At 37.9% G+C, this 12,231-nt stretch overlaps 1 protein-coding gene across 4 annotated transcripts in view; it reads right to left on the bottom strand.

Annotated features, from left to right (window-relative positions):
* Positions 1–12,231, bottom strand: part of SORCS2 (sortilin related VPS10 domain containing receptor 2) — a 519,673-nt gene that overhangs the window by 23,685 nt on the left and 483,757 nt on the right. For all 4 annotated transcript variants that reach the window (XM_054290103.1, XM_054290102.1, XM_054290105.1 and 1 more), the window contains exons 15-19: positions 9,348–9,468; positions 7,939–8,072; positions 7,234–7,362; positions 5,336–5,507; positions 2,723–2,909 (exon numbers count right to left, since the gene is read on the bottom strand). In XM_054290103.1, coding sequence (XP_054146078.1) covers positions 2,723–2,909; positions 5,336–5,507; positions 7,234–7,362; positions 7,939–8,072; positions 9,348–9,468 — 743 coding nt within the window. The remainder of the gene's footprint in view (positions 1–2,722; positions 2,910–5,335; positions 5,508–7,233; positions 7,363–7,938; positions 8,073–9,347; positions 9,469–12,231) is intronic.

Here is a 12,231-nt window from a genome sequence, read left to right as displayed (position 1 = left end):
TCACTTCACTTGATCTGTGTGGTGCTTCATCTGAATGTAAAGCACTATTTCATTCTGCATTTTCTCCAATAAATCTCTAACCACCTGCATGAATTCAAAAATGTTGGGTGCTTTAACAAATTATTCCTTCAGTAGCTTCCAGAGGAGTAAAAATGCTTCTCTGGTGATGGTGTCTTGAAGAAAATCCAGAAATGTTAGGAATTTCATTAAATTTGTTCCTCCTAGAAATATATTTCCCTTCTCGAAGGATCTGAGAAACCTTTTAGCTTCTGCCATAAATCTGTGTTTTCACAAAGGAAACAGATTACTTTGAGATATGGTTTTGTTCCTGAAGAAGATTACTTTCTTTTCCAAACTTTTTAGAGGCCAAGTTGCTTGGTACTTGAATGATGACTGTAATTTCAAGGTTGTTCTTTCTATATATTAAAGAGCTGAGAATAATTACTGCAAATCTTTATGCTTGTCTCTGTTGCACAATTCCATAATGCATTTGAACAAGCTTCATAGCACCCTTAAGTGTGTACAATTAAGACTGAAGTTATATGATTTCTATTTAACTAAGTTAAAATTTCAATAGTTTCCAAAGTTCCACACTATACAGGTCATGGTTCCATGAAAAATAAAATGCATCCAGCATATGTATTAATGGATGTATGCAGTTCTTCTTTAGTTCTTTTTATTCTGAGTTCTTGGGCCTCTACAGTTGCCTACTCACATTTTTGCTAATTCTAATTTCTAATTTCTCTTGCAGTTCATTAGAAAGTTGTAGGTTGTTTAATCTGGATAAGAAAGTATGATTTGCACTACAGGCAAAAATTCTTATAATTGTCCTGCATTACAGAGTATCACATAGCAACCTGGCAGAAGTGAAAAGATTTCCTCTACCATTTGCCTCTGAAAAAATTCCCTGGGAATAATGCATCAGTTGAAGACTGCTGACTCCTGAAAGAAGAATTCTACAGAGGCCCCTGCTTTCATGGTATTCCACAGTGAAAAATGTCTCTTAATGGCTATCAGTGTTTCACTAAAACGTAGAAATTGCAGTTTAATTAGTGCCAACTAATTTCCTCAAATCTTGTAATTTACCTAAAAAAATTAAACAGAGCTAATCACGTGGAAAGCATTTACTCAAGTAGGCTGTGTAACACACTTCCATTCTGCCAGTCCCTGTGCAGCATCCAGGGGCAGGAAGGGATCACATGTGCCCCAGTGCCCTGCTGTCTGCACTTCAGCACCAAAGCCCCCCTAATGCACCACTCATTTACTTGTGTAAAACAATTCTGCTTTCTGCAATTTTAAAATCTGCTGCATAAAAGACAATCTACATATTTTAGTTTTACTGTTTATTCTAACATAGGCCATGCTAAAAGCACACTTTGAGAAAGTCTTCTGCTTTCCATCAGGGCTTGCTACTGCTTGTCATTCTCTGAAGGGTTAGAAGTTATTCTTGGAGAGAAGAACGTCACACAGAGTTTTTTCCTGTTCATTGCTTGTACAGATCTATTATTTCTTTGCCTACTCCACTTCTCAGCACCTAGAAGCTTCTCAAATGTAATAGTGAAGCCCTAAGTAATTTATCTGACTCTCTGGAGTTGTCAAATTATTTAAAAAACAAACACAACAAAGAAACAGATAATGAAACTGAGTTGTAAAATTTGATTCAGATTCTTTCTGCTTGATAATAACAGGAGACTGGTCTTCAGCATGAATGTGTTTGGCTTTGTCTGCTACTCAAAGAAGAACTGGAAACTCTGAACTCAAGGACACACTAGCAAAATACAAAAATATCAGCAGTCACTAGACAAGCTGACATAAAGCAGATGGCTCTGTGCATAACCTGGTATATGGCTCCAGTGATTTCCACTGCTTTGGGATTAGGATGGAAGGCATACCACTGACAACAGAGGGAAACAGACACCTGGAGAATGCAAGATGACTATCTTTCCCTTTGATGTTACTCATTTCTGATTTTTTTTGACACATCTGAAAACAGGCAATAGCTGTCTTGAATCTCAAAGGAAGAGGAGAAATCAGTTCCACTTTTGAGTTTCCTTCTTCATTTCAGTTATAAGATGACTGAGGTACATTAAGCTTGCAATGGTGCATGATATTCCCTGGGCCATGCTATTCTTTATTTTATATCTGTTTGATTGGGTTTTCTCAGTCTTAATTAAGGAGAGGAAGAGAAATGCAAGTCAAGTAATACTGCTGGCAAACATGAAGTTATATCCAAGCACCATTTAAAACTCTGTGACAATTAACTACCTAAAATTTAGATTTAGAACCACTGAGATTTTGACTAATTTTTAGAATCATACAAGAACTCATATTTCCCAACACGTCTGTTAACTTGCTTTACACTGCACCTGGAAGCTGTACAAGGACATAGCTCAAAGTATTAAATTTTAGCTGCTAAGGCTGACAAGGGGTGTTGAATCAGGAAGATGGATCAAACCTGAAATTTATACTGAGGCATGTTTATTATTTAAAAGATTAATAAACCATCCTTCTGCCAAATCCAAACAAAAACTGACTCTGACCTCCTACTGGATTAGGTTTACAAGCCTCTGCATTAACAACACACAACACTGCAAGACTGCATGAGGATATTGAAAAAATACGGTCTTTCCTAATTATGACTAGCAATTTTCTTTCCTCTTTCATAGCTGACATGAGGTCTGTACACAGTGGCCAAAGTAAGAAAACCAAAGAGCTGATTTACAGTTGACTTGGACGAACACCACAGCCTCGTCATGCCCAGCCACGTTCTCAGCCTTGACGGAGACTCGGTAAATCCCGGGATTCTCGTAGCGGTGACGGATGGGCTCTCCAGTCATCGTCAGGTTCACGTATATCGCCTTAAAGCCGTCCCCAAGATCTACCTGGTATTTGGTACTCAATACATCACCCTAAAACGAAAACACATCAAAGATATCTGCAATGGTCACAACCAAAATAGACAGGACACATGTTTGTAACCTTTTAAGGAATTACAACAGCGTTTTCAGCCCCAGCCAGACATCTTGACCCAACTGCGACAGCTGCAGTAAAACCACTACTGCCATGGCAATTACTTTAGTGCAACAGATGCTGTGTGCACTAACAGAGAAAATACCATGTTTAGAGGGCAAGATGCTACCTTAAAATTATATACCCCAGACCACTGGCCAAGTTGTATGGCACAGAAACCATCACTCTTCTCTTAATGCAGCTGGACATTATGTAACATAATGGAGCAGGGCAGCCCCAGGTTCAAAAGTGCTGCTCATGTGATTGTAAGCAACTGAAGATTTAGCAATTTCCTACTCATCACACAAGCTTCTAGCCTTAGCAGTTATAAAGTAAAATTAATTGGCTTAGATGTTCTTCACATCAGTTTCCAGCCATACCTTCTCACTGTCAACCATGTGGCCTTAAAGACCCAAGCTGGGATCTTCACAGAGTTGTAGAGCATTACACTGAGCAACCAGCATGTTAAGAGTTAACACGCTTTAGCACAAAATTTGATGCATGCTTAATAAAGCAGAGTTTGGGAAATGGCTTAAAAGTCCAGTCAAATAATTCTATCATGTCAAATAGCTCATGGAATTTATAATTCATAATACTTCTCTTAAGTGTTCCTTTAAGTGACACTGTGCTCCTAAATTCAGGTGAGACAGAAACCAGCATTGAAAGACAGTAGAGGCAGGTTCTCTTAACATTTTATTCTATTAACTTCCCTAGTGTAAAGATGAGGGTGCTTTCTTCAAAATATCAAGGTATTTCGATTTCCTGACCAGTAAAGACAGAGTATGGAGACATAGCAAAACAGAGACAAAGGGAAAAGGCAGATAAATCTATAAGGAATTGGGACATCCACCTCCATAAAAAATAGAAGATTGTAATGACATTATTTTTTCATATATTCAGCCAACAAAATTTGGGGAAAATTACGACCATGATGGTGTATTTCTTTTTTATTATTATTTCTAAGGACAGTTGCAAACTGCCTAAATGTACCAGAAGCCTGCTTCCTTTCCTCTCTGATGTCTGGTATTCCTGCACCTAACAACATGCATTCACAGAAACTAACAAATTAATTTTGTTCACCAGAGAAAGTAATACGTTTTGGTCTGTTGTAGTAGAGCTGATTCTTAAACTCAGTAATTGTTACGAATTCTTATTTGATTTTGTCATACAGATTAAGTCCTAAGCAGTGCTCAGAACATTTGAGTTTAAATATTATTCTTAGCCATAGAGGGCACCAAACTGCTATATTTCTTCTAAGTCTGTCTTCCTCTTTGATGTATGGAGCAAAGACTTCACCAAAAGACACAGCAAGGGATTGTCTTCAAGATCCCTTATTTCTGGAGATTTTTGAATAATTTTAAATGTTTTTCATATTGCCACAGAGATTCATTAAAGCTTCAGTAGGAGGAAAGTCAAACTGCCAATCAAAATCATTAAGAGTCCAAATTGTAACCAAATGCTCTAGGCTTACAATAAACATTTCCAAACAAACTTTAAAAAGAGAAGGCAGCAGGACTTGCCACACAAACTGTTGGGGCACTGCACGCACTGGGACAGAGCCTGTGAGGCATTAAGCAGCCCAGTGTTCTGCACGTAACCTTCTTGATTCTATTACAGAAATAAATCCCAAGTGCCTGATTTCTACAGCACAGGTTTGCCAAAATGTGTGAACTTTCTTCAAATTCTTGCAAACCAGTGGGGTTAGCCAGGATTACAATACTCTGGTAACCTGAGCAGAGCAGTTATAGCTTAATGCTAAAAAACAAGCAAGAGAAAACAAACTCATGGCAAACAATTCGTCCAAGAGTTACTCGCTGCTGTTGGTCAGGGCCTTAGGGAATTGTCTCTCAATAAACAGAAATAAAACAAAACCCTGTATCTTTGGCAACACAACTAATATATAAAAATATTCTTATGCTGAGCTATTTGCTGATTTCTGTAAGGCTTTGCCTCATTCCTTTCTGAAAGGCTGATTCTCAAAAATATCTAAACCCAAGTATTAAATGTTCTCTCCATTTTTGTTCTTCTCTGATACAGCACTTGAAATTTTCAGTTCAAGATGACTTTGGTAATCCAGTTACTCTGACTTTCCAAGAAACCACTGCTTTTTCTGCTGAGGACAAATCCTACTCTGCGGGTGGAATTTGGAGGTTCACTGAGTTTACTGGCTTATCTTATTCACTTGAAATCACGTTTCAATATTTAGAAAGCTATTAATCTTTGCCTCAAGCACAAATTAATCTTCATTCAGCAGCAAAACAGGTAGGAATGAAACTAACCCTAAAATCAGCAATTCAACTTCCATGTAGCCAATGTTTATTACTACCTGCTCTTGTTGGACAATGAAGGTGATGTCTTCCCCAGGCCTTACAGCCAGACTTTCTTCTCTGATGCTGATCTGAAGTCCCTTGGGAGCAATCAATGGACACATATGGTGTGCTAAGTTCTGCTGCAGGTCTACTCCACCTTCACACACATTAGAAACAACTTTCCTGTACCTGCAAAAACAGTAAACAGTGGGCACAGTGAATTGGAGGTAAACAAAAGAATGCCAGCAAAGACACCAAATGCATGTGTGATTGAGGCTACTGCCTTTTCCTTGGGTTCACAAACAGAGAAGATTGCAAATGATCCAAGCCAACTAACAACACAAGTACTCTCATTGGGGGTACTTTCATTGCCTTTACTGGGGAAACCTGCTGAAGAAAGGGCGTGGAGCATGGGTGAGAATTTCACTTGCATGCATTAGAAGAGTCTGTGTTTTCCAACTTAGAAACATGCCTGTCTCGGGCACCTAGACAGTCTGCTGTTCTCTCTGTCATCCCCTTTTCTAGCATCCAAGTCTTCAATGCTCTACAGGTCTTGGTTCAAATCCCACAGATTGGGAAGAAATTAGACCAAACAGCTTCTACATTAACCCAGAACTAATTGCTTAACTGCTGCTTCCAAATCTCTTCATTTCTTAAAACACTTAAAGCATTTGTTTAATTCAACTGTATAAAAGAGTGAAAGGACTCACACTTTTAAAGTGCTAATAATGAAATGGTCGGATGTGTACAGTAATTATTTACAGATCACTTTCACACAGGTATGTCATTTTTAAACATCCTTTACAATCAGAGTTACATTTCATTCTTTTGAATTCCCACTCTGTATATCCCAGCTGTCATCCACAACCCAAAAGGCAACATTTTCCTCTGTAAGGTAAATATACACAGAGACTGTGATTCTATTGCCAGATTGGACATTTCAGCATTTGGTTCTCATCTCCACAACTGACTGTGATGGCGTTATGATAAGCCAGAAGAGATGCCAGCTGCAAGTTATTCTCAGCACAGACGTCAGACTACATTGTAGTGTATATTTTGTGCAGTATTGTTTATAGTTACTAAAGCTTTTCATTGATTCTGAGTGTCCCATATGGTCAGGAAAAGAATCTTTTCTCCACAGAACTCCTTACCCTTATGGAAGTGAGAAACCTGGAAATTCTGTGAGATGCTGTCTGTTCCTCAGATGGATCCAAACTGAAAATTACTCTGAACCCAAGAAATGAGCTAAAAGCCTCATGAACATTCCTATCAGAAGTGATAGGAATAGATACAAAATATTACCAAAAAATTAGACTTTTGAAAATACAGCTCACTCTCTTCTCAAATGGATTAGTTTTTAAACTGCTGTGAACACACAAAGCAATATTTCCCTTTCATTAGTCTGTAGGAAGTTTCTGTTCATGCTCTGTGTCAGAATCAGAACTTTTCCATTTCCCTGTTTTTACAGTTTGCCTAATTTACATTTCATAGAATCATAGATTGGTTCAGGTTGGAAGAGACCTTACAGATTATCTCCATGAATCCCCCTGTCATGGATAGGGACAACTTCCACTAGATCAGGTTGCTCAAAGCCCCATCCAACCTGGTCTTCAACACTTCCAGCGATGAGGAATCCCTAGTTTCTGTGGGCATCCTGTGCCAGTGTCTCACCACTCTCACAGCAAAGAAATTTTTCTATTATCTAATCCAAACCTTCACTCCTACAGTTTAAGGCCGTTCCCCCTCGTCCTATCACTACGTGTCCTTGTGTAAAGGCCCTCTCCAGCTCCCTCATAGACTCCATTTAAGTATTTAAATGTGAATTTCTTTCAAACTACATTTGAGGCTGCTGCTTGAAATATTCTACCCCTCTCTGGAAGCCTCATCAAGCCCATGAAATGCAAATTCAGCTTACCCAGTGCTGCTGGTGTATGCCTGCCCCAACACACAGTCTTCAGGAGGTGCTTCTGGGTTAAACCAAAAGTCAGCAAAGCATTTGCTGGACTCCAGCTTCAGAGGTGCAGAGCGCTCAAACCCGTAATCACTGAAAAACATCAACACCAAACATGTTACTACCCCCACTTCACTCTGCAATCCAGTTTGGGGTGAATGAAACTACATTTTTCAAAGTCAATATATTTTTTTCAGTGTTATTCTACTAGATGAACATACAAGTTGATGAAGACAATTCTGTTCTAATTTCAGTGGGAGTTGTGTACACTTGGGGGAAAAACTGATAGCAATTACTTTGTCAGTTCTGCAAAATTACCTCCCTTGGTAAAAAAAGACTTTTTTAAGGTTTCCTTTGACACTCAGACCAACCATTTCGTTTGTTTTTGTTTTTTTTTTTTCCTTTAAAATTAATTCAATGGTCATTTTTCAAGTCTTGATCAATAGAGAAAAACATCAGTATCTGTTCAGTCAGGTGAAACAAATACTTAAACATAGCAAAATTTTTAAACAAATGCAAATGTAAGAGAAAGCTGTTATTCAATAACAGGTTTTTCATTTGCTTATACATGGCTATGGGAACAGGAGCAAAAGGAGGAAAATAAACCTATCTCAAACTCTATGTAAATATTTATTAGAAATCAGTCAAAAGACTCAAAGACAGACTCACCATAAGAAATCAGTGTTCACACATTCACAGACTTTGGATGTGAGAGCTGATGTGAAACTTTTCCCTTTAATGCACCAAGATGAAATCTTCCTCTTCCGAAAGCTTCTCTGCTGGCCCATGATGCAACGATCACCCTGAACATCAAAGCACTGGACTTATTGTAACAGAACCTCCACAAACAAACCTTGTGCTGTCCTGAGAAAGGCTGCTCTTGCTGCCAAGACTATAAACCTTATCAACCCTCTGATATCAGATCTACAGGTATAGAAAGCCCTCATACCCACTGCTGTCCACCAACATGTCATTACAGAGTTGTAACAGAGGTTATATTTCCAGGACACAAATCTGAAGATGCACATGAAAATGCAAGTGCAATTTATGTTTCATGAGTGCCCAACCTGTGTGCAAAGCTCAGAATGGCCATTTAAAAATTTCATCTGGCTGAAGATTGCTGAATTTCTCTAAATCATCATATCTCATGTTGGCCATCAATTTGAAGCACCAACCATGAGGACACAGAATGAACTCTCTCCATACACTCTCCACTGGTAAATGGGCAGCTGCAAGTACTCAGTCAAAGTCATTTTAGTAGTTTCTAATTTCTGAAAGATAATTCAATGCCAAGATACCCCAAGATACTGTTACTCTTTAGGTTCAGATCTGTGTAACATTCTTTGTAGACACACAGCAGTCCCAAACAGGAGGTGTAGAATTAGGCATGAGAATTAGAAAAAGAGAGCTGGAGGAAAACTGAGTAGTATGCAAAAAATAAACCAACCCTGGTGGAAGAAGTAAAACATAAAAATCAGAATGATTATGAATAAATATGATGTGTTCCATTTAATAAAAAATCCCACCACATATTGGTCTCTTTAATCAGTACTTTGTACAGAGAATTTAGCTTCTGAAAAGTGGATTTGGCCAGAGCATCATGATTAGCACAGCCTTAATGCACTATGCAGAAAGGGTATTGCCCAAAACAACTGGACTCCATTACACAATTGGTCCACTGAGATCCTAAATTACTTCTGGAATGGACTTCATTTATGGCAATTTATATATGAGTATGGTATGTGGTCAGGAAGTTGGCAGAACATGACTGCATGTTGAAATTGTTTCAATCAATATTACACACTTCACTTTATGGGACATGCTTCCCAACCCAGCAGGACCACCTATTATTATGGCAGCCCCCCAGCTATACTTCTGCCTTTTTGGGACACAGATCACAGAACCAAAGGGAACACAAAATCCTCTCTGACGTTAAACTCCAGCGAAATCAGCATAAGGAGACTCAGCTGTGGGTGTAGCATCCGAGTTCAATTTGGAAACATTTTCTTAGCACACAACTCCATATGAATCTGAAAGCTATGGAAAAATGTTGTCGATTAACATAAAACCATGAATACCTGCAGATTTGTGAGCTCCCAAGACTCATAGTCTTCATCAGTGCACTCCCTGGGGAAGGATGGTCTGAAGTCCACCTTCACCAGTTCCCAGTCTGAACGGTAGCTGATATGTCCAAAGACTCTGAACAAAAGACCAAACGGAAACTCTTACTGCAAAGAAATACCATACAGCTGAGATTCAAAATTTCAGTCTTATCTTTTCCTATCCACAGTCGTAGTTCTCTGCTAAAAGGTCCCAGGTTAATTTTTCTTCCACTTTTATTCCTCTTCTATGTGCAATGAGTCTAGTTAGGAAAAATTTGTCAATTGTATGAAACTTTACAATGAAGAGATATAACTCATATGTTAAAGGTTTTTTTCCCTAGCAAACTGTCCAGAAATTAAATAGGGAATAATATTTTCTAATTTGGAATAAAAATTTTTGTCTATTATCTTGCTATGTGAAACAGACAGATCTCTCAGATTTTAACAGGAAGCTCAGATCAGGGAGCAGAATCCCAGATCACCAGAGTCAGTTCCCAGCTCTGTTGCTCATTCCTTACGATTTGCAATTTCTTCAGTTGTTTTTCTTGTGGGATTTTGTGTTAATTTCTACAGTCTTCAGATGGCAATGTGCTAGTGTTAAACTCACAGCATTATCATGATATTTGATTAATTTCTAAGGAATACACTACATCTTCACAGTGTGCTGGAGAATTCAGAGTCTCTTCTTCATTTTAGATAGCTCAATGTATAACATAAACCAGCCACAAGTGGTATAATTTTTGTGTGGGGGGGAATAAAAAAAAAAAGGAAATCTCATTGCTTTAAAAAACAAGCTGCACTTTCAAAGCAGACAACATTTTTTAATCAGGATCTTTATTTCCAAAACAAAATGGGAACATATGACATCCAACAACAAATTAGAAAGGATAAAGATTTTTTTTGGGCAAAAGTAAAATGTATTTGTGGTTTGTATCAGGCTTATGTGACTTACTTGCCAAAGAATTTAAGGTTAATTCTGAAGCCAACAATTTCTGTGCTGTTCATACTGCACAGAGTTCATATTCCAAGCTTTAGTATCATTGTCCAAAGTAATTAATTCCTTTTGCTTTGCCCTCAGTTTTGTCCAAATCCAGGCACAGCAGGAACAGTAGAGTTTTACTAAAATCATTCTGCAGTGCCCAGTAATTTCTCTTGTCCTGAAATCTACCAAAAAGGCTGAAAAACAGTTCACAGAGGCTAAAGATGTGCAGTGATTTCCCCCTTTCCTTTCTGATATCTTTGCTTCTCTTCCATAGCAGAGAGCTGTAGATATCAATGGGTTATTGCTCACACTGCTCCCATTATAATGACTGGACAACCCATGCTCACAGGAAACCACACCACAAGCCGTGCAGTTAATTAAACACAAACATATGCATTTAGTTTGTATTTCTTACTCTTTTCTTTTAAGGCTCTGAGATTAAAGGACTTGGATCATCTAATTCCTTTCCTTCTAAACATACTTATGGCTCAGAAGTAGATGCAATGCACACAAACTAAGAAATGTGGCTCAGTTCACGGGCTGTATGTGCACATAGGTGTGTGGTCCCATTTCTCTCATTGAGCCTAAGGGTTTGCTTCTTTTTTCTGGTTCAGCTGGATCCTAAGAGCTGCTGTCACCATATAATCTTATTCACTGGTAGTTACATACTCAATAAAGTGTCTACTTAGGTGGTCTCTTGCTTTTTCCACAATGCCTGTTTCAATATGACTGGGTTTGCTGACAGACATGAAGTGTCTTTTGTATGCAAAATGTCCTGTACCTTTTTTCTAAAATCTTTGTTTCTCCATACAAGGTACTAACAGAAGGCAGACTTCACTATGTGCTTATGCAACTACCAACCTCAGTGATTGCTGCTCCAGGCATCACAAAACTTCACAAATTTACTACATTTCTTTTATTAAATCATTCATAAAAATATACATGCAAGTGCAAGTAGCCAAGACCTGTTAAAGCTTCACTCCTGCCTCAAGAAAAGTATTTTCTACAGAACAAATGAAATTTCCTCCATTCGTGTTAGCTATCTCAGGCAGATTAGTCAAGGAAAGGGGAAGAAAGGAGATGGTGTTTTGAGTTCAAGGCAGAACAGAATAATGACATTCTCCTGAAACATAATCTCTGAACTATTATTAATCATCTTTGAAATCTCAAGAGGATGATTCCAAATAACTATGGCAAGGGAAAGATGTTGCTTATATATACAAATATGCACACACAACCAGACATACACAGTTATGTGTGTACACAGAACCAGAGATATAAAAGAGCAAAACAGAGCTCAGAGAGTTAGAGATTAATTTTGATATCCACAGAGATACCAAAAAATTATTGAGCTATCCACTTCTAAGCACCTTGGAGATAATTAAAATGATAACAAACAGCTACCACGGATTTATCAAAACCAAATCATGTCAAACTAATGTAATTTTCTCCTTTTACAGGGTAACTGGCTTAGTGGATAAAGGAAAGAAAAAAAATGTAGCATATTTTGACCTTTGTTAAAACTGTTTCACATTTCTACCTGACATTGTCTCAATGTAAAAAAGAAAACAGTGCAGATAAAATCACTGTGAAGAGGAATGGAAATACATATTGAATTAGAAGAATTCATTTTCAAAAGGTAGTTATCAAATAAAGAATATTTTGAGATATGTATCACAAAGATATGATGGGTCCACAGTCAATATTTTCATTAAAAATTGTGATCAAATAAGAAAGGCAAAAAATTTTGCCGGTAACACACAAAGAAGGGAGTGGACATGATGGAAGCAATGTTCAGAAATCAATATGATGACATACTCCAAAACCAAGCAAAAAGTACTCCTTGGGAAAAAAGAAACCCAAACCCATATCAAAGGT

This window comes from Melozone crissalis, unplaced genomic scaffold (genome assembly GCF_028551555.1).
Source record: "Melozone crissalis strain CALT ecotype California unplaced genomic scaffold, PUWL_Pcris_2 ptg000006l_1, whole genome shotgun sequence".
Classification (NCBI taxonomy): domain Eukaryota; kingdom Metazoa; phylum Chordata; class Aves; order Passeriformes; family Passerellidae; genus Melozone; species Melozone crissalis.
Note: the sequence above shows the minus strand (reverse complement) of the source record. Positions and strands in the feature narration are given on the sequence as shown.